This window comes from Eulemur rufifrons, chromosome 9 (assembly GCF_041146395.1).
Source record: "Eulemur rufifrons isolate Redbay chromosome 9, OSU_ERuf_1, whole genome shotgun sequence".
In the NCBI taxonomy this organism is placed as follows: domain Eukaryota; kingdom Metazoa; phylum Chordata; class Mammalia; order Primates; family Lemuridae; genus Eulemur; species Eulemur rufifrons.
In genome coordinates, this window is record NC_090991.1 from 40,034,732 (window position 1) to 40,058,152 (window position 23,421).

The following is a 23,421-nucleotide window of genomic DNA, read 5'->3' on the forward strand; positions in this document are numbered from 1 at the left end:
AAGCTTTTTTGGGTACACTCATAAAATTCAACACTTAACAATAAAGTATCTTTTTCTTTGTTAGCAAGTAACTATTCCTTACCTGCTTGTGTGCATGATCATAGGAGTTGATATGGTTGTCAAATTCCTGATGTTTCTGATATTGCTTATCACACAGTTCACAGTAAAAGTTGGCTCTGAGGTCTTCCAAGGCTTTGGCAATTGCCTTCTCTTTGTCAACATAATCCTGTAAGAACCACAAAATACAAACAAACAAAAAAATGAACTTAGTAGAATTTTAACTGAATGTTATTAAAAAACAAAACAAAACAAAACAAAACCAGTCTACCTGAGAAGAGAAAAAAGGGCTTTTCATAAAATTTAGTGGTACCAACCAAAGCTGGATGAAACACAAATGACAATTTGGTGGGGTAATATGTGTATGGGTGTACTAACAGTTGGCTTCAAGTAAATAAATGTTTATAAGAGTTTAATTTTCCTTCACTTTTGGCAATATGGTAGACTAGATACTCTAGCATCCCCATCTCCTACCCTTGGCTAAAAACCAACCACATTCAATAAAACAATTTTTTTTTTTTTTTTTTTTTTGTTGAGACAGAGTCTCACTTTGTTGCCCAGGCTAGAGTGAGTGCCGTGGCGTCAGCTTAGCTCACAGCAACCTCAGACTCCTCGGCTTAAGCGATCCTACTGCCTCAGCCTCCCGAGTAGCTGGGACTACAGGCATGCGCCACTATGCCCGGCTAATTTTTTCTATATAGATTTTTAGTTGTCCATATAATGTCTTTCTATTTTTAGTAGAGACGGGGTCTCGCTCAGGCTGGTCTCGAACTCCTGACCTTGAGCAATCCACCCGCCTCGGCCTCCCAGAGTGCTAGGATTACAGGCGTGAGCCACCGCGCCCGGCCTAAAACAATTTTTATTGTATTGCCAGAACTACAGGAAGTAAGAAAATCCCCAAGAGGGGCGACAAGAGAGGAGAAGAGAAAAACAAAATAAAACAAAACTAAGCTATGATCTGGGTCTGAAACTGAAATCAGAGCTCCAAAGGGAAAGTGCTCTCCTTAGGACATATGGGTAAAACTGGGGCTCGGGGTTTGAGCAAGGTGGAGAGCTAAACCTGAGATCTGTCATTAAACAAAAGAACATGGAAGGAAGTGGGCTGAAGAGATCCTAGGAGCTGTGTCTTGGCAGAGGGATCCAAAAATCCTCTCAGAAAGCATCCTCAATTTTGTCCCTAAAAATTTTCCTAGATTAAGTTTAACCAGGAATTACAATCAAGTATCACCATAGACATAGGAAATAAATCTATCATAAGATTTATCTTCTGAGAGTCAGAACAAATAAGCAACAAATTTAGCCCCCCAAGATCTCAAATATAGTCTGTCATAGAATACAAAGCAACTATAAATTATTTAAAGTGGAATTACAACAATGAGCAAGCCTAAAACACTATAAAAAATGAGGCAAACTGCAGAAAGAAACAAATGAGACTTTTACAACTTAAAAACATAATTGTAAAAAAATAACCCCCACCCAAACAAAAACCCCTAAAACAGATTAGATACAGCTCAAGAGATGTAATAAGGTGATAAAAATATTCTGGAATCAGGTCATAGGAATAGTTGCACAGTCTTGTGGAATATACAAAAACGCACTGAATTGAATTTTATGGTATGTAAAATATATCTCAATTTTTTCCAAAAACAGATGTAAACTAGAAGACAGATTAAAATAAATTACTCAGATTGTAGCACAGAGACGAGGAAACAGATAATAATGAAAATGAGGTTAAGAGCCATGGAAAATAGAATAGTACATATACAACTGAAATCCTAGAAACACAGAATGAAGCAAAGATGAGAGAAAAATATTTGAAGATAAAAAGGTTGAGGTTTTTCCAAACCAATGAAAGACAAGATTCCACAGACACAAGAAGTGCAAAGTATAACAAGCAAGCTAAATAAAACAAAATACACACCTAAACATACTCTGGTGAAACTGCAAGGGACCAAAGTTAACAAAATCGTAAAACTACCCAGAAAAAAACAAATATCACCTACAATCAGACTGACAGCAGATTCAAAAGCAACAATAGAAACTACAGTGCAATAATATCTGCAGTGTGCTAAAAGAAAATACATATTTACTTACATACCAAATGAAAATACTTTTCAGAATTGATGAAACAAAGGCATTTCAGATAAAGTTTACTACACAGATTAATAAAAAAGAAACTTCTGCTGGGCATGGTGTTTCATGCCTGTAATCCCAGAGACCTGGGAGAATTGCTTGAGCCCAGGAGTTTAAGACCAGCTTGGGCAACATAGCAAGACCCCATCTCTATTTAAAAAAAAAAAAAAATGTGGCCAGGCGAGGTGGCTCACGCCTGTAATCCTAGCACTTTGGGAGGCCAAAGTGGGAGGATTGCTTGAGCTCAGGAGTTCGAGACCAGTCTGAGCAAGAGCAAGACCCCATCTCTACTAAAAACAGAAAAATTAGCCAGATGTCAGTTGTGGTGCACACCTGTAGCCCCAGGTACTTGGGAGGCTATGGCAGGATTGCTTTCCCCAGGAGTTTGAGATTGCAGTGAGCGAGTTATGATGACCCTACTGCACTCCACCTGGGGCAACAGAGTGAGACTCTGTCTCAAAAAAAGAAAAAAAAAAAAAAGAAAAAAGAAAAAAAAACCAAAAGCAAGCTAGGTGCGGTGGCACGTATCCGTAGTCCCAGCTAGTCGAGACGCTAAGGCAGGAGGATCACTTGAGCCCAGGAGTTCCAAACTGCAGTAAGCTATGATTGCACCACTGCATGCAAGCCTGGGTGGCAGAGTGAGACTCTGTCTCTAAAAAATAAATATTTAAAAAATCTTCTAAAGCACTATTTTTGAAACCATAGATTGTGACCCACTAGTAGGTCATGGCATCAATTTAGTAGATTGTAACAGGCATAAAAAAAGAGAAAAAACAAGAACAGAAAAATAGTTTATTGCACATAAGGGTAAATATTGTTTTGCAAAACTGTTGTTTCAGGTATGTGTATGTGGTTGCAATATTAAACGTGTTTCTTACTGTGGACTTGAAAGTCACACTGTTTTAAGGATGCACTTTAGGGAAGAAGAAAACTGATGCCAGAAAAAAGGTCTGAAATACTAAAAGTAAATGATAAGCAATGAAATTAATAAATATATAGATTAATAGTAATAATATAACAGTAGCAAAACTATAACTTCTAGTTTGCAGGACAAAAAAGGGATAAAAGCAAAATGGTAGCTAACATAGCAAATGTAACAGGAGAGGTTGTTTGAAGTTGAAAGTGTTCTAGAATCCTTCTACTGGTTGGGATGGAATTAACTTTAGACTTTGTTAAATTAAGCATAACTTATATTAAAATTTCAAGAGTAATTATTAGAAGATCAGAGGTAGTAAAGAAGGAAAGAATAAGAAAACTTCAATTTCATAAAGGTAAGATGGGACCATAAAGACACATAGTTCAGGAAAGTAGAAAGTAAAAAGATGGTAGAACACATTTATGAGTAATCACAAGAAATATAAATGTACTAAAAAACTGTCAGAAAAACAAAGTCCAACTACATGCTGCCTAAAACATGACGAATTGGAAAGATGAGAGATACAGAATGGAAAAAGATATGCCAGGCAAGTACTAATAAGAAGAGGTTGAGCACCCCTAATCTGAAAATCCAAAATCTAAAATGCTCCAAAATCCAAGACTTTTTGAGCACTGACATGATGTTCAAAGAAAATACTTACTGGAGCATTTCAGATTTTGGACGTTTTGGATTAGGGATGCTGAACTGGTAAGTATAATGCAAATTTTCCAAGCTCCGAAAACCAGAACACTTCTAGTCCCAAGCATTTTGGATAAAGGATGCTCAGCCTGTGCTATTATTTCCAGTTTTTCGACTTTAAGGCAAAAAGCATTACTTGAGACTGTGGTCAGTCATGGAGTTAAATATTATAAGGTCATTCCTCAAATAAACTGTACTGCTTAGAAATCCAACCCACAGATATGTTGGTTACCTGTTGATCTTAACGAGATTCAAAACTGTGGGATTGACTCAACAGGCAGTCCGATTTGCCTCAGCAGTTCCATTTAAAAACTAGATATCAGGCTGGGCTCAGTGGCTCACGCCTGTAATTCCAGCACTTCGGGAGACTGAGGTGGGAGGATAGCTTAAGGCCAGGAATTCGAGACCAGCCAGGGCAATATAGGAGACCTCATCTCTACAAAAAATAAAAATATTAGCCAGGCATGGTGGTGCACACCTATAAGTCCTAACGATGTGGGAGGCTGAGGCAGCAGGATGCTTAAGCACAGAAATTCAAGGTTGCAGTGAGCTGTGATCACACCACTGCACACTAGTCTGGGCGATGGTGTGAAACCCTGTCTCTATAAACAAATGAAAAAAAACTAGATATCAAAAGACACCACATTGCAGTGAGCTATGATCACGCCACTGCACTCCAGCCTGAGTGACACAGCAAGACCCTGTCTCTTAAAAAAATTAAAATATCAGAGAGCGGGACATCCAGCTTCTGACTGGGAACCTTTGTACCGTCACCAACAAAAGAGAGAATTAAATATTGGTGATGTTGAGAAAGGCAAGAAGATTTTTGTTCAGAAGTGTGCCCAGTGCCACACTGTGGAAAAGGGAGGCAAGCACAAGACTGAGCCAAAGCTCCATGGTGTCTTTGGGTGGAAGACAGGTCAGGCCACTGGATTCTCTTACATAGATGCCCATAAAAACAAAGGCATCACCTGGGGAGAGGATACACTGATGGAGTATTTGGAGAAACCCAAGAAGTACATCCCTGGAACAAAAATGATCTTCACTGGCACTAAGAAGAAGGGAGAAAGGGCAGACTTGATAGCTTATCTCAAAAAAGCCACTAATGAGTAATAATTGGCCATTGCCTTATTTATTACAAAACAGAAATATCTCATGACTTTTTAAAATGTGTACCATAATATAACTGGTCTCATACAACAGAATTCAGATCATGAAAGAGTGACAGAATATTTTTGTTGGACAGTCCTGATTTAAGTAAGACTGGCTTGTGGTTAATTCGGTTTTTTGAATTTTGATAGTAATTCCAATTCAGTAAATGCTATCACTACTTTCCTCCCTCTAAAGATATGATTGGATCAAGTACTAATGTTCAACTTTCCCAAAGATGGTAAACTGCCATTTCAAAACCTGTTGAAGACTGGTTTTATATTTAGATTTATATAACTGGTTATGTGAATATATTTAAATACTAGGGAAATCCCTTCACTGTCTTGGAACCAAGCAAGACTCACTGGTTTTTTAATTTGTGTTTATCAGCCTGTTAAAGGCAAGAGTTGGAGGAGATAAGGTAGCAATGTTTACTTTATATAGTTTTGGTCTTCAGTATGCCAATCTAATAATCTTCCTGTGTCTCCTAAAATGCTGCCTTTTATTTATTGAAAGGCATTTTAGTGTGGTTTATGTGTAATATTAAATAAAGAATATTTAACACTTCCCACATTTTATAGACAATCTATAAGGTTAAATCCTTTTAAAAGTCAATGTGACAAGAAATAGCAAATTAAACTTTTGAATTCTTTACTACCTAAGTCAGACTAAGTTATGATTGCCTTTAAACAGCTCTTCAGAAACACATAAAACTGCAGAACTTCTGTATATGTGTGATTGGTAATGGTACTTTTACCAACTCATTAGAAGGATTAAAGTAGAGGAGATATACACAAATTTAAAAATTATATGTGATCATAACTTAAGATAATTAAAAACAAAATCACAGATCATGAATTAATAAATTAAAATATAAAAATTTAAAAAGACACTTCAAAGCAAGTTGAGTATATACATATTAAGGTAGCACAGAAGGATGAGAAGAGGGAGAGGAATGCTAAATGATTACTTGCCAGACTTTAGAGCAGAGTAGATACGTAACTTTCACAATGAGCAGCTCCTTTCAGTTGACTGTCCTAAAAAGGTCAGTCTTAGGCTGGGTGGGGTGGCTCATGCCTGTAATCCCAGCACTTTGGGAGGCCAAGGTGGGAGGATTACTTGAGGCCAGGAGTTGGAGACCGGCCTGAGCAATATAGTGAGACCCTGACGTTACAAAAAAAAAATAAATTAGCCAGGTGTGGTGGCCCGTGCCTGTAGTCCCAGCTACTCAGGAGGTTGAGGCAGAAGGATCACTTGAGCCCAGGAGTTTGAGATTACAGTAAGCTATGATGCCAATGCACTATAACCTAGGCAACAGAGACCCTGTCTCAAAAAAAGGGTAAGTCTTGTTTCGAAGGCTCATAAAATCAGCCTTTCTTCTATTCAGTTTTTTGTCACAGGACAGTTTCAAAGCAGCTCTACTATTTATCACCTCTCTACCATTTTTCTCACATGAGCTACTTAATCAGTAAGCAATAAAAGGTTGTTGTATTTCCTGGAGTGGTTGTATTAACTACCACTGGATAGACTTATTAAAACTATCCAGTGAAAAGTGAATATGTATAGCACATTGTTATTTTTGCCCTATCCAATACTTCACAATAATTTTCTGGAAGAATCCTGGACAGTTTCATGTTGTCTGGCTGTCAAGCAACTTGTGGATCTTCTTATCAGTGGTTTCCCCAAGACAGAAGTCAGAAAGCTGACTTTCCCAACCTCCCTTGAAAGCAGGGTGTAGACATGTGACATATGATCTATACCCTCTTCCTGTCAGGTGTACCCAAGGAGAAAAACTTTGATTTAAAAGTGAGCAGTATGAAGGTGCCAAACTGAATTCATTTTCCAAGAAATGGTAGCTACAGAAGCAAATTTTAATTCTACCTTGGTTTTTATTTAATTCTATAAGATATTGTTTTTAAATTAGCATTTATACATATTTGGAAGATTTACTCTTACAAAAAAGAGACTGGTCACTTAAAGAATATAGCTAGAGGGGGGGAAAAGAGAGAGAGAGAGAGAGAGAGAGAGAGAGATTGATTGTATTTAAAAAAAAAACCAAAACACACACACACAACCCAATTAAATGCTGATCATACGAGATTCCTTATTGCAAATTGTGAATCACATTTCTTCTCCCCAAAGCACTTTCTTTGAAATTTCTTTTAGTGAGAGTCTTTTGGTAGCAAACTAGTTTTTTATCTTAACAGTTTATCTATTTTTATCTTTGTTCTGCTTTTTAAATTAAAAAAAAATTTTTTTTTGAGACAGAGTCTCACCTGTCATTAAGCTAGAGTGCAGTGGCATGATCACAGCTCACTGCAACTTCAAACTTCTGGGCTCACGTGATTCTCCTGGCTCAGTCTCCCATGTAGCTAGGACCACGACATTAAGCTAATTTTTAAATTTTTAGTAGAGATGGGGTCTCCTATATTGCTCAGGCTAATCTTGAACTCCTGGCCTCAAGTGATTCTCCTGTCTTACCTTCCCAAAGTGCTGGGATCACAGGCATGAGCCATGGCACCCAAACCATCTTTGTTCTTAAAGATATTTTTGCCAGGTGCACAATTCTAGGTTGATGGTTATTTGCTCAGAGCACATCTGTATTCTGACTTCCTTGTTGCTGTAACACTTCTTTGAAGATTATGTCTTTTTCACTGGCATTGTGCAGTTCTACCAGGATGTGTCAATGTGCAGATTATTTCACCTTGCTTGAGAATTCCTTAGGCTTCCTGAATCTGTTGAGTTGGCGTCTTTCATGAATTCTGAAATCTTGTCTTCAATATTACCTTTGTTTCATTCTTTTTTTCTGGAACTCTGTCTAGACATAGTCATCTAACTCTTAACCTCTTTCACATATTTTCCATTTCTCTCTTTCTCTCTCACCCTCCCTTCTTTCCACCTTCTGCTGCATTCTGGATATTTCTTCAGGAATGTTATAATAATTTAATATTCACCTTTGTATAATCTGCTATTAATTCTTCTCATTGAGGTTTTTTTTCCCCTTCCCCTGGCAGGGAGAGCTTTTTCTCATAAGGGGTTATAGCCTATAGGCAGCCATCTTGCAGGCTGGGAAGCATAGCATTGGGCAGAAGCCAAGAGCAAGCACTTCCCGGGAAGGGTAAAGGGAACAGTAATTTTTGCTGAGCAGGGTGGCTGAATATACATAGCTATAGGAGGAGTCATAAATATTTGTGAAAGAGGAAACATGGCGCACATGCAAATGAACTTCATACTTCTTCATGGGTTGCATGTACAAAAATTGGTGGCATTAGCATGATACAAGGGTGGAGTTTTTGGCCCTCTAATGTCAAAAAGTGAAGCAGAAGACATGGAAAATCCTCACTGCATATCCTCCACAGACTGGCCAGAACCACTCCATAGTTGGTGGTCTCTTATCAGGAAGGAATACTGGTCAGTTGTGTCGAAAGTCCAAAAAGGGAGGGACAGTCATGAGGCTGTTTAAAATCAGTGGTGGAGCAAGTCTTCAAAGGGCTGGTTTTGTGTTTAATTCTCTGAGTTTTTATATAGTTTCTTGCCCTTCACTCATATTTTCAATCCCTTTTATTTCTTTAAACATATTAAATATTATCCTTTTATATGCTGTATCCAAGCTGATAATTCTAATATCTAAAATCTTAATGGATCTATTTTCCCCCCTCCAACTCTAGCCCATGGAATCTAGTTTACCAATTAGATCTGTGATATTTTGACTATAATCTCCTATTTTTTGGAGCTTTATTTATGTAGGAGTTCTTTGAAATCTAAGTTGTTCTGCCAAAGTCTGAGTTTGCGTCTTCCTAAGAGCACTATCTGCCCAAGACCACTTTAAAGCAGTATATTTCATTTACTCTTAAAATGTCAGATTATTTTATGTCTCACTTAACAAAAGAAAGACCCTGACAATTACATTTTAATTAATCTTGGAAAATTCTTAACCATTATCTCTTGAAATATTTCCACTGTCCCTTTTCTCTCTCCTTCAATTAATGCATATTAAATTGTTTGATATTGTCCCATGCATGTGTTCTACTTTTTCGTTTTTTTCTTTCAATTTCAGTTCGGGTAATTTCTATTAACTTGTCTTCAAATTTACTCAGTCTATCTTCTGTTTCTAGTCTGCTGATAAGCTAACTAAACCAATTCTTCATCTTTGATACTGTATTTTTCCTCTCTTGCTGGGTGATTTAATTCATTGCCTATCACTTTAGAATCATCCATATGCCGATAACTCTCAAACCTGTATCTCTTGCTGAGACACCCCCACATTCTAGAGTTCAATATTTTGATGGCTGTCTTCATTGGCTATACATCAGGCATCACACATTTAAGACACCCCAAATTAAACTCATCCCATCTAGACAATCTGTTCTTTCATCTTTATTTCCTTTATATCTTTCACATCTAATCAATCACCGGATTTTTTTTTTTTTTTTTTTAAAGACAGAGTCTTGCTCTGTTGTCCCAGGTACAGTGGCGTAATCATAGCTCACTGCAACCTCAAACTACTGGGCTCAAACGATCCTCCTGTCTCACTCTCCCCAGTAGCTGAGACTATAGATACACACCACCACACCTGGCTAATTTTTTTTTCTATTTTTAGTAGATATGGGGTCTTGCTCTTGCTCAGGCTGGTCTCAAACTCCAGACCTCGAGGAATCCTCCTGCCTCAGCCTCCCAGAGTGCTAGGATTACAGTTCTGAGCCTCCTAGTCTGGCCCAATTACCAGTTTTTTAATCAACCTATTATTGGTATATGAAAGAAGGTAGTTAAAAAATATTCCAAGATATTATATTGCCCATGGGGAAGGTAAAGTAAAATTTGGTAAGTTAGGTATATACATTGTAATTTCTAGGGTAACTACTAAAATAACAGTAAGAGTATGATAAAAACAATCCAAAAAAAAAAAAGTAAAAATAAAGAGAAAAAGAAGGGGGGGGGAAGAACAAAAAGAGAAGGCAAGATAGAAGATTTAAATCTAAATATGTCAGAAATGACATTAACTATACTTAGACTAAATGTTCCAATTAAGATACTGGGGAGCCAGGCATGGTGGCTCATGCCTGTAATCCCAGAACTTTGGGAGGCTGCAGTGGAAGGACTCCTTGAGGCTAGGAGTTCAAGACAGCCTGGGCAATATAGTGAGACCTTGTCTCTAAAGGAAAAAAAGAAAGAAAGAAAAGAAAAAAGACACTGAGGGAAGAGTTTAGAAGAATAGATTAAAAAACTACAAACATGTGGAAAATCCGCTGGCTAGAGGAATTTAATAAAATGCTTTTTTGGGGACATCTATTGAGATCATCATATAAAATCTTTTTCCTTTAATCTCTTAATGTGGTTGGTTGTATAAATTGATTTCTATCACTAAATCAATCTTGCACTTGTGGGATAACTTGGTCATGATGTATCTTGATAGATTTTGTTACTGTTTTAAGATCTACAACTGTGTTAGGAATGACAATGACATATAATTATTCTGTCATACTGTCCTTGTCAGGTTTTAGCATCAAGGTTATACTAGTCTCTCATTAAATGAGCCAGTTTTTCTTTTTCAATTCTCCGGAAGATTAGAAATTGTTGGTTAAGATTAAAGTTATTTCTTCTGTGAACTGTGATAGAACTCACTGGTTCTATTATTTGGGATTTATGGAAAGATTTTTTTAACTACAGATTCAATTTATCTAATAGTTATAGAATTATTCAGGTTTTCTATTTCCTCTTGAATCTATTTTAGCAAGTTTTTTTTTTAGGAATTTGTCCACTTAAACCTAATTTTTGGATTTAATGGCATAAAGTTATTCATTATATTTTTATTTAATCTTTTAGTGCTTGCTACATCTACAATTATGTTTTCTTTTTTGTTATTGAAATTGGTTTTCTATGTTTTCCCCCTTCATATCACAAGTATGTCAAAGAACTTTTAGCTTTATAATTTGTTTTCTGTTTCATTCATTTCTGTTCTTTATTCTTTCTTTCTTTTTACATTCTTTGTGTTTATTTTGCTACTCTGTTTCTAACTTCGTGAAAGGAATGTTTACTTCATTTATTTCCAACCTTTCTTTTTTTCTAATATAAGCATTTAAGGATGTATATTTGCTGTCAATTATCATACTGCTTTAGCTTATCCTACATCTAGTATTTTCATCTTTCCGTCTACAATTCTTTCCAATTATCACTGTGATTTCTTTGACGGACGGATTATGCAAAAATGTTTCTTAATTTCCAAATACAAGGTTTTTCTTATTACATTTTTAAAACTGATTGTTTTACAGCTTGATAACTTGATTTCATTTCTTTGAAATTTGTTGATACTTGGTTTATGACTCCAGATATAACCAAATAAAATTTTGTTTAAATAAATGTTCCAGATGTTTGAAATTTCTTATTTTCAAAGTAATTGGGTACATAGTTCTATATAACCACTAGGTAAAATGTTACTTGTGTTGTTCAAATATTCTAAATATCCTTGCTAATTTTTTTTCTCTGCTTTTTCCATCAATTACTGAGAGGGGTATGTTAAAATCTCCTAATATGATGGTGGATATAACATTTCTCCTTACAGTTCTGTCAGTTTTTGATTTATATATTTTGAGGCAATGCTATTAAGTGTATACAAATTTAATAGTGTTTATCTTAGTGGCAAAGTGAACTCTATCATAAACTATATACCTTAATGTCTATTTTGTCTGACAATATCTACAACCAACTTTGTTTAGATTTGTCTGGTATATATCTTCCAACCCTTATATTTTCAGCCTCTCTGTAAACTTACATTTTAGGTACATCTCTGGGTAAACAGCAGAGTTGGATTTTTTTTTTTTTTTTAAATTCAGTTTAACAGTCTTCGTCCTTTTTACTGGAGGATTTATTTAGTGAAATGGTTTCCAAACTTGTCTGCACATGGGAATCACCTGGGAAATTTGAAAAAATAGTAATGCTTGGGTCCCACCCCTAGAGATTGTAACTTAATTGGTCCAGGGTACAGTCTAGGCTTTGGGACTTTTAAACACCTCCAGGTGATTGTAATGTACACACAAGTTTGAGAACCAGTGAGCTAGTCTATTCACATTTAATGTAATTAGTGTTATGTCTGGTTACTATCTACCACCTTATTTTATGCTTTTAAGTATCCTAAGTTTAATAAATTTCCTTTTCTTTCATTTCTTCTTTCAGATAATCCTAATTTAATTTCCTTATTTTCCTCCTAGAGATAATAAGGACCTTAGAACACAAGGACTTACTCCATTTACTCACTTCCAAACTCATATTATTGCTTTCATGAATTTTAATTCTTGGTTTAACTCCATAAGACTTATTTCTTATATAACACTTATTACATTTACCTTAATTACTCACCATTTTCTGTATTCATCATTCATTCTTATATCTCAAACCTTCTTCCTGGGATCACTTTCCTTCTGAAGTACATCCTTTTATGATTCTTTTTAGTGAAGGTCTCACCAAATCTAGTGGATTCTCACAGCTTTTGTTTGTCTAAAAATACTTTTATTTCACCCTCATTCTTTTGGTATATAATTTCAATTGGCATATAATTCTAGGTTGGCAGATACTTTCTCTGCCTACATCATTCCACTATCTTCTGGCTTCTGAGAGGACAGCTTTTGAGAAGTAATCAGTCTTTTATTCCTTTAGAGAAAATCATTGTTTCACTAAACCACTTTTAAGATCTCTGCGATTTTATTTTAGTGTCCTGCAGTTTCAAAAGGATACCTACATTTGGATTTTTTTTTTTTTTTTTATGAGACAGAGTCTTGGCTCTGTTGCCCAGGCTGGAGTGTGGTGGTGCGATCCTAGCTCACTGTAACCTCCAACTCCAGGGCTCAAGTGATCCTCCTGCCTCAGCCTCCCAAGGAGCTAAGACTACAGGCACATGCCACCATACCCGGCTAACTTTTTTAATTTTTTTGTAGAGACTGGATCTCACTATGTTCCCCAGGCTGGTCTCAAACTCCTAGGCACAAGCAATCCTTCCACCCTGGCCTCTCAAAGTGCTGGGATTAAAGGCATGAGCCACCACGCACATCCTGAATTTTATTTATCTGGTTTGGGATTCTTTGGGCTTCTCACATTTCTAACTTGGTTCTTTTGTAAGTGCTAAAAAATCGTAGCCATTATCTCTTCAAATACCACTACTGCCTCGTTCTTTCCTTTTCTTTTAGAATGTCACTCTTTGTATTAGAACTTTTCATTCTATATTCCATGTTTCTTAATTTCCCTTTTGCAATTCCATTTGTTTCTATTAAGCACCTGGGAAAACTACCAGCTGGGATCACTTTAAACTAAAATCACAACTTGAGGTTTTCTGCACTATCCAGTGAATCTGCATCTCAAATCCAAAGTGAGGACCACTTTGTGGTAATAAAGTCTCAGACAAACAAAAGCTGCTCTGTGAACACTTTTCTTTTTAGGAATGATATTATTTTCCTACTAGTCCTTCTGCAGGAAAAGGGGAGGTGAAGCAAGTTAACTTGTGGTATACCCTTAAAATAAGACCATTGCCCTTTGAGGGCCCAGCTTTATAAGCAGTGCCTATGTTGTTCTCTACATGGACAAAGCTCTAGTCTTTTTTCTACATCATACCCCCTCTGAGGCTTTGAAAACTAAAAACTCGAGTTTGTTGGGTTTGGAAAATGCCATGCTCTCAGTGAAAAAATGATCTTACTGTTCAAATTATCTCGTCAGATTTTGGCCTATTAAGTCCTTCCTATCTTGCCCACTCTTACAAGTTTTTAAGAAGTTTTTCTTTTAGTCTAGCATTTTAGTTGTTTTCAGCAGATGATTGGCTCAAATATTTTAATAGTTTAAGGATTTTCAACCATAAACCTTAAAAAATGATTGCATGAACAGAAACTTTTTAAAAGAAGACAGAATAATGGCAAGCAAACATAAAAAAATGCTCAACATCTCTAATCATTAGGGAAATGCAAATCAAAACCACAATGAGATATTGCCTAAGTCCAGTGACAATGGCCTTTATCAAAAAGTCCCAAAACAACAATCATGGTGAGGATGTGGCGAGCACTCTTACACTGCTGGTGGGACTACAAATTAGTACAGCCTCTGTGGAAAATAATTTGGAGATACCTCAAGGAGCTAAAAATAGAAATACCATTTGATCCAGCAACAGCAGTACCAGGCATCTACCCAAAGGAACAAAAGACATTCTATAATAAAGACATCTGCACTCGAATGTTTATGGCAGCACAATTCACTATTGCAAAGGATGTGGAAACAACCCAAGTGCCCTTCAATCCATGTGCGGATTAATAAAATACGGTATATGTATACTATGGAATACTACTCAATTACAAAAAACAATGGTGATCTAGCACCTCTTATATTACCCTGGATAGAGCTTGAGCCCATCCAAGAATAAGCACCACATGTACTCACCATCAAATTGGTACTAACTGATCAACACTAAGGTGCTCACATGGTAGTAATATTCATTGGGTGTTGTGGGGGTAGGGGTGGGTACACTCACAACTAATGGATGCAGTGAGCATTGTATGGGGGAAGGACACACCTGTAATCCTGGCTTGGGTGAGGCAAGTCATAACTTGTAACCAAAATGTTTGTACCCCCATAATATCCTGAAATAATAAAAAAAAAAAAGATTGCTTTCAAAACTCATACAAACTTTGTCACTTGAATCTTAAAGGTACTCACTAAAAATGATGGTGCTGTTGGAAAAGGAACTGAAAAAATAAATTTACCATTTAGTGTTGCTTTAGAAAACACATACCTCTTTCTCATCTAATCCATGCCTTAAAAAAAGGTAAAATGCAATTTGTAACCAAACCAAATATTTTTGCAAATGCCCTGGTTCACTAGTGCAAAAAGAAGGATATTTGATAATAGAACCTAAGATGACTGTTTCAAGTTGCTGAATGACCTAAAATAAACTCTGAGATCCAATGAATGAATGGCAAACAATGCTGTTACGGTTAGCAACCACAGACTGAATTAAGCAATAAAATAATTGTGTTTGGATGAGACTTTGAATAACTAAAGATACCATATTAAATATATTTTTCAAATTCAGTATTTAAAGGCAAGAAAAAAAGTTCCCCAAAACTACAAGGAGGCTCAAATACTCACCACATATAATGTGGAAGAGGAAGGAGAAGGGCATTTAACTACTAATTGTATTAAAGAAATAAACTGCCTCCCACAGCTGCTATTTCCTAAAATTTCTTTCCATTACTGCTTGGAGTAGGTATAACAAAGAGGCAGGGAAAATGCCTTTTTCTTCACATGCAATCATTTAGAATCTTAAAATAGGTACAGTCAACTCTAGATTTACACTCCCTTGACAGAATCTATAATCACTTAAAAATGATCCAGACAGCACTAAAAATTCAAAACAGAAACAAACATCTTCAAGTCTTTAGGCTAGTTAATTTACTATATACTCAATTTTACATATATCTTAAAAACAAAAGGAAACAAAAAATCCTTGATTTCCAAGACTGACAACTGATTCTTATTGCCCAGGTTGGCGTATCACTCCTTTCCCTTTTTTTCATCAATTTAGGAAATTCAACATACCTAAACTAAATTCACAGGAAGTTCAAATCAGTTGTGAGACTTTATAAGATCCCTATAGATCTCTAGGTAACTCACCCACCAGACAGACTATAGCTTCTCTTCTTCTCCTTTTTATGGTAGAACACATGTTAAAAAAATCAATCCCTTTTCTCTTTGTCCAACTTAAGTATTGTGACCAAAATCAGTTTCTATATGATAATCTCAATCATGCCTGTTTCTTATTTTCAAATTTACCTATTTTATGGTAGAGATTAGGCACACTATAACACCTTGAAGGGCATGTTCCTTAGCAGCCTTTTTGAAAGCTAACTCACAACATGTTCTAAACTGCAGTTTTCAATAACGAGCCTCTTTAGAAAGGAAAATACTAAAAGAGTAAATTCAACTTGATACTTGCATAGGACAAGATGAATCTCTGCTTTAGAACTGAGTTTAATTAACAATGAACAGAAAAAAGGTCTCAATTTGTTATTCTTAAAATACTTCATCCATAAAAAAAAAAAAAGAAAAAGAAAAGCCTTATCAATTGCTATCAAGCTCTCAAAGAACTCTTAACTAATAATTTTTACTACTACCTGACTACCGACTGTATACCAGGCATTGTTTTTTCAAACACTAATGTAATCTTCCCAACAAACTTATGAGGTAGGCTTTATTTTCTCTGCAGTTTTTACAGAAGCAATAAATAAGAATGTAACAGAAATCTGAGATCTACTACTAGTCACCACCAAATGTCAAACAGTCATGAATGGAGATACTCTGCACCAAAAATGAGTATCTCTTCTTCAGTGTGAGCACCTCCCACACAAGAATGGCTTCATTTAAGTACCTTGTACTTTTGTCTCAGCTCTTCCGTGTCTTCCTTTTCCACTTCCAGGACACGGCGACGTTCGGTAGCATCTTCAGCATAATCAAGCTTGACAAAAAATAAATACAATTAGTCTTAATTCCTAAAGTACCCCAAGATTAGCTATGAAAAAGTTATTTACACAATTGCAGTATTGTTTGAAAACAAAAAAACCTTTCTATTTTGCTCAGCTACTGCTTGCTTTATTGTCACCCCACAGAGAAAACAGCATGCAAAATAGTTCATTAATCCTTTTCTGCCGGCAGTTCCTAACAGGCACATCTATGGAACAGACCTCTCACTTCATTGTTCACTGCCAAAAAATTAAGAGTAAAGAGAAAATGTTTTAGGCAATGAAAGGCAGGTATCACTGATGACAGCTGTACAAGGGCAAAGCTTCTACCACAGCAAATATTTTAAGAGTTGAGCAACAGTGGCTACCAAAACAAGCACCAGGGCCTGGGTCTAAGTCTGATCTTGCCTTGCTCAATAACCCTGGGCAAAACACTTCTTTATGCCCCCGTTGAAACAAGGGCATTATTTCCATCCTATTTGCCTCAAAAGTAGCACTAAATGAGAATGTAAAATATATTTTTTAGTTGCTCAAAGAAAAATATTAAAACTACATCTCATCTAATAAATACATTCTTACACTGGCATCTGAATTTGGAATTAATATCAATTTTAAATATCCCATAAAACTCATGAGTTAATGAGATCAATTTACCTCCATTTCCATGCGGCCCATGCCCATGACATCATACTTGACAACGATTGGAATGGGATCTGTTCTCCCTGTAACAGGAACACATAATCAAGGTAAGATGCCAAGCCAAGCCAACAGCTCACTTTACACATTGGGTTTGGGTGGTTAGAGATCTTGCCTTGGAGTGCAGAGACCAGAAAGCTACAGTGAACCAAACACAAGCCATTCTCACAGCTTACACCCAAACCTTCCTTTCCTAGTTTAAACCCAACTAACCACCTTGACTGACCTCCCATTTGGGATAGTTCTTGATTACTACGGTAAAATTAAAATAGTAAGTAATGCAAAAAGCAATTCTAAGCAATGGCACCAGGAGGTTCAAAATTTTTAACTTTAGAAGTTCCTTTTTAAAAAGAGACCCGAATAACTTCCCATCAAGAATCACTTCACTCTGTCCACTGATATCCTCCCACACACACTTTTTAAACTGGTAATAAATATCTCAACTGACATGCTTAAATAGAAAAGGCACATATTCAAACATGATGCAGTATGCTAAATTGTTTTGTTTGTTTTTAAGAGATGCTGTACAATTAAATGGGACTGTGAAAAGTTTAAAGAAAAATGTCCCTAGATACAAAGAATAGTTTTACTTTTAAACTGGTGCTCTGAAGTCCCATTTCCTAGTGTGGATTTAACACTAGTTGCAGTAATCGGGTAAGCTGTGAAAAGGACTAGTTGCGAAGAAAATTGACTTTAAACTAATCGATCTATGCTGGAGATTTTTAAAATAAATGTATATTTAATCCACTCATAACCAGCCAAACAAAGCAAAATGGGGCAGACAAGCACTTTACTACCACAGCTGTTTTACATCACAACTTGCGCTTTTTATTGTGATGTAAGCCCACTGGAAAGAGGACTTACCTTATCCGTTGTACACCTTTAGTGAAAAAACACAATGTTTACTTCCCTTATCATTTCACTCAGGCTGGTGTAAACAATTGGTTTTTTGTTGTTGTTATACACACATATATATTATACCTTTGGGCTAAACACTGAGTTTTGTCAGGCTAATCTGAGGTACTACCAAAAAAAAAAAAAAAATTTTTTTTTTTTAAATGAATGCCATGATTGACTGGTTTTGGTCCTGCAGAAAAAAAGAGGAAAGAAATTATTTTCAAAATGACCAGCAACTGCTTGTATCCAGTTGCTCTGTATTTGTGGGATTAATTTTTTGTCTTCTAAAATGTAATGAAAAACAAATTCAGAAGTTTTACTTATCACCAATATCCCATTATTGTTTTTAAACAATAAATAGGAAGATAATAATTATCACAGTAAAAAAAAAAACTGTTTTAGTAAATAAACATCCCATGCCGGGGGGGGAAAAAAAAAAAGGAAGGAAGAAAGAAAAAGAAAGCTTCTAGAATATAGCCTTCTTTTAGATACTATCAAAGACTGCCAGGAAAATAAAATGAAAATGCAACACTACCTTATGCCCAATGGTATAATAAATAAGCAGTGACTGCAATCTTTAGCAAAAGGACCAAATTAAAGACAGGTTATAAAAATGACTTCCTAGGTGCAATATCACTTTCATAACGTCTCAATCAGGGATTTACTGGTAAAAACAAATGGTCCAATGAAAGAATTGAAAAGAAATGTCATAGGAATTTATTTTGGTATCTTTTTTTGATCTGTCAGAATTTGTTTTGCAAGAATCAAAGTTTTGGTACAAATTCATTACCTCCGTAAACCCCTGTTTATAAACTCTGCATTAGTACTTTTGCCTTCTAAGGCAGTCAAAGTTTGTTTTAATTTATTTATAAATTGCAGTAGCAAGTGCTAGTGCCCATTATATTGTAGGGAAATCAAGTTTTTGACAGTATTAGAATTTAATGTTTTAACTGATTTTGTTGGCATTTCTAACACAAACAGATACATCCCTTCTTAACATTACCCTTTAATGAACAAGGATCAGACAAGTTGCATAAGGAAAGGAAAGGAAAATGAAAAAGACCAAGCAGAAGGATGAAGGCTACAACAGAGAAAGTAAGCCTAACATATTGGTGCACTGATGACAAAAGGAGTAATTCAGTCTGAAAATAAAAAATTACCACTGCTAAGTTTACCATCACCACAACAAGTCCAGGATCATAATGCTGTAAAAAAGAAACACCATTTGTTAGGCAGAAACCATTAGGGTAGGAAACAGGCCTTCTAGCAGGCAGACAGGATGGGGTAAAGTAACAATTGGGCTTTGTCCCTCCCCCAATTTCAGCTGCGGACGGAGGAAGGACATTTTGTGCTGCAGCAGCTGTTCTCATACTGGTCAGACCAGGGTGTGAGATTTTTGTACTGCTACTTGAGAACATGAGCCACCTCCTCTTCAATAATGCAGGGCGTAGGGTGTCAGTTTAAGAGAGAGAGAACTAGCGCTAGCTTCCAATCTCTCATTTAACTATTCATTCTGGTAAATCAGTATTCAGGGACCAAGGTGGGACTTTTCCTTAAAAGAAATCACATCAAAGACTCAATCAGATCAACTGGACAGTGATCAAGTCATTTGATTCACCAAAAGAACTCTAGGAAGCTTGGGGGAGAGGGGTGTCCTCAAGACCTCTCTAAAACAAACAAACAAAAATATATATATATATAACAATTAAGCGGCCTAGGAAATATAACCTTAGATCTTTAGTGCTCGAAGAACTTTGTGCATTTGAGTTCTGTTATACATGAATACAACTCTTAAGTGGCTCTCCTCAGAATCTTGCTTTCTGCTTATGGAGATTTCCCAGGCCCACCAAGATCTTTCTTTCTGCAAACAACAAAGCCAACCTTTGAAGGACAGTGCCAGAGAAACTCCAGAGAAAATGGCATCAAAAAAGCTGTCATATTTAAAATTACTCCACTCACAGTTAACTCTCAGAAAATAAACAGTCTGACTTTCAAAGCAATCTGAAGGTGACATTACTGTCTAGGCCAAGTAGTGCTTTCTTAATATTATTAAAGAGGATACAGACCAGGGAAAAATTCCAGTGGGAAAAGACACCAAACAGGAAGAGGCTGCAACATTTAAAAAAAAAAAAAAAATTCCCTCAAGATATTCATTTGCTATCAATGATAAATCCTGTCAAAAAGAACATCACTTAGAATACCTGAATAACAATTTGTAGCGATGACTTTTCACAAGGTAGGTAGCAACGTAACGTCTGTTAATATGTATTCTCTAGAAAACTCAACTTTTTAAAATAAAATGAACTAAGTCCAGGTTCTATATTTCCTGGTTTCTTTTAAAGTCAGATAAATATTATTTAAAATCTATTCAAATATTGAGAAAATCGTTGCTGTTTATTTCACTCCAAAGGAGGCATCTTCAACCAGAACACTAAATACCCTTCTTAAAAGAAATTCTTTTCCTCAGTGTAAAATCTATAGTCACTATGACTGTACTCTGGCCAAATGGAGGAGAGAAGAGGGGGGGGGGAAAAAAAAGCACATGCCAAATCAAGACTGTGCCAACACTGATGTATTCATCTGATGCAAAAAACTGTTATTCATATTTTCTAAATCAAAACTTGAAATGATGTTTCACTAACTGAAATTTTACTGTCTGTATTTTTAAAAGTACTTCTGCTTCTATAATAATAGAAGTTCCTACATGCTTATATATGTGCAGGTCTTGCTAAAATGTGAAGGGATTATGACTTATAACTGAAGAGAGAATAAGGTCAAATACAAAAATCCACTGATTGGTCTATAGCTACCCTGTCACTGAGAACAATCTCACAAGAATCAGTTTTGATTTTTAAAATGCCTAAGGATATATACCAATCTACAAAACTGGCCCAAAGAACTGAACTATAGAGAAAATAAATTTTTTTTTTTCTGAGAAACACTATTTTTAAAGAGACAAACTCTAGGAATAGAATAACTGGGAAGAATATATTAAAGGACAATCAGAATCTGATAATCAGACACACTCAAGAAACAAAAGACATATGACTTCCCTGTAGAAATAAATTAGAAATGAAGAAGCTTCCAAACTGATTAATATACAGATGGATTGTTAACAGATATAAGAATGCCTGTTGTCTAACAACACAATTTATCTCTGCTTCCTTTCCCCTTACAGAGATTCATTCAACACAAATATTTACTGAGTCCCTACTACATAGCAGGCACTGTTCTAGGCACTGGGCATATAGTGGTGATCAAAAAATAGTGCCATGCCCCATGAATTACCTATAATTAGGCAAAATAATCTTACCAACTTGAACCTCTGGCATGAGAAGGGAAGAAAGAACATTTGTGGAACTAACACATAAGCAGTTCAAAAAGCTTAAAATGTCTAAAGTCATCTTGTCTTTAAAGACTGACCTTAATAAAGTAGAAGTAAATATAAAAGCCATCAAAAAGTCACAAAATCAACTTCCAAAAGATCAAACTGATAAAGGTCAAGAACCTATGGTGACATCTGTAAAGCTATTTATTTCTTCTTTTAAGTAACTGAAATACATATGTGAATTCAAGAATAAAACATTAGATAGGTGATTATTCTCTGATTTGCAAAAGTATTCAAAATAAGACTCTAAAACAAGCCATGTTGGTGCATTTAAATATAATTTCATTTATTAAATCAGTGATCACATACAACTTTCAGAAACACTAAGTAAAAATGGTACATCTATTTCCAAACCAAAGCTTTACTTTTGCAAGTATCTCCTGAAAATAATAGCCTTCAGTGGCCTAAAAACAATGATTATTTTCAGCATCATTCAGATATTTTTCTAAGTAACTGTAAGATACATGCTACCTCTCAGGAAACATTGAGCACATTAATAATTCCCTACAGAGTTTTTAAGGTTAAAATAAAAGACTTTCTGCTCAAAATAGACTTCGAATTATCCAGTACTACAAAAACTACTAACTATATTCTTGCCATGGCCTGTTTAGTGATGGATATAACAAGCAGATTAACTTGATTTTCAAAACGGTTGTTTTCTAAGGCACAGAAGTTTCATTGTGACCTAAAGGAATATCCATCTGATACTTTCCAAAGTATAAGAGCTGGCTTTCTAGGATAAAATAGTTCAATTTTAATCATATAAGGAAATATAACCAAATATATTAAGAAACAGGTACAAAGGTGAGGCAAAAAGGCTTTAGTGAAAGTGTTACAGAATCAGAATGTTAAGCCTGGAAAGGATATCTCATCCAGGGATGACATGAGATTGTCAAACCCTTACAAGATGCAATCAAGAGAATCCATGAGATACTTAACACATTAACTGCTCTGTGAGTTATATTTCACTCAAACTAGTTTTGAGCCCAGGGCCTCCTGAAGCATATGTAACTCACGTCTCTTCACCTCAGGAGCCACCCTGGGAGCCACGTTGGGAGCCGTGTGAACTATTTTTCAAGTTGCATGTAACTCACACACAGAAAACAAAAATTTAAAAAAAAAAAAAAATTTTTATTAAATTAGAATTGTTTTGTTTTCGAAGTTTTTATTCTATTTTTGTAATAACATACTGTGGCTCCAAGGAAAAAAATTTTTTTTCTAGCGAGACAGTCAATGTGTTAAATTTTTTTTTAAATCGCCTAAAGGAAATCATACTTTTACCTGAGATACAACTGCTTTGGCTAAAATTATATTGACTTGCTGAAGGTTAGTCTCATACTAACCACTATGCTAAGATCAATTTATATTTTAAATGGGAAAATCAATTCAATGAATACAATTTTGGGGTAAAATAGTTCAAAGCATGGGTCTTAAGGGAAAGGAAAAAAACAATAAAAGGTCCTTAGTGAAAAAAAAAAATCAAAAAACCAAAAAACAAAAAACAAAGTGTTAGTACTTTTGTGCCCTGAGTTTTACTTATGTTTGTATCCTGAATACCTAACACAGTACATGGGACAGAGTAGCTTTTAACTAAAAACTATTTGTTTTCTCAGAGTGGGTCTGAAACTTGTTCAGCTGTAAATATTTAGTCATCATAGTGCTTTCTGCTTAACATCACAATGTACTGATGATTTTAATCAAAGAATTGTTTTATCAAGCAGGACACATGACTGTATTATACAGGTCTCCATATCTCAAAAAATATGCAAGCTGTTATAATGGAATATTTGAGTTTTATAATACTGTTCATTAGAGGCTTGTTCAATTTGTTTTTTGTCATCACTCACTAGGAATCAAAGGGAAGGAGGCATCAAATGTTTAAGAAAAAAATACTGGAGAAGGAACTTAAACTCAGTATCTGTCGACAAAAAACTTTTATAAAAATCTGAATTGGAAAGTTGCCATAACCAATTTCAGTGATGGAAAATCTCAAGTTA

At 35.6% G+C, this 23,421-nt stretch overlaps 1 protein-coding gene and 1 pseudogene across 6 annotated transcripts in view; one reads left to right on the forward strand and one right to left on the reverse strand.

Moving 5' to 3' along the window:
- Positions 1-23,421, reverse strand: part of GPATCH8 (G-patch domain containing 8) — a 96,189-nt gene that overhangs the window by 26,167 nt on the left and 46,601 nt on the right. For 5 of the 6 annotated variants that reach the window (XM_069482706.1, XM_069482709.1, XM_069482705.1 and 2 more), the window contains 3 exons: positions 17,098-17,165; positions 16,353-16,439; positions 83-226 (listed from right to left, as the gene is read on the reverse strand). In XM_069482706.1, the coding sequence (XP_069338807.1) occupies positions 83-226; positions 16,353-16,439; positions 17,098-17,165 (299 nt within the window). Of the gene's footprint in view, positions 1-82; positions 227-16,352; positions 16,440-17,097; positions 17,166-19,196; positions 19,298-23,421 lie in introns of those variants that run through there. The other variant, XM_069482710.1, reaches the window with a different exon arrangement.
- On the forward strand, positions 4,463-4,918 carry LOC138391971 (cytochrome c, somatic pseudogene; annotated as a pseudogene).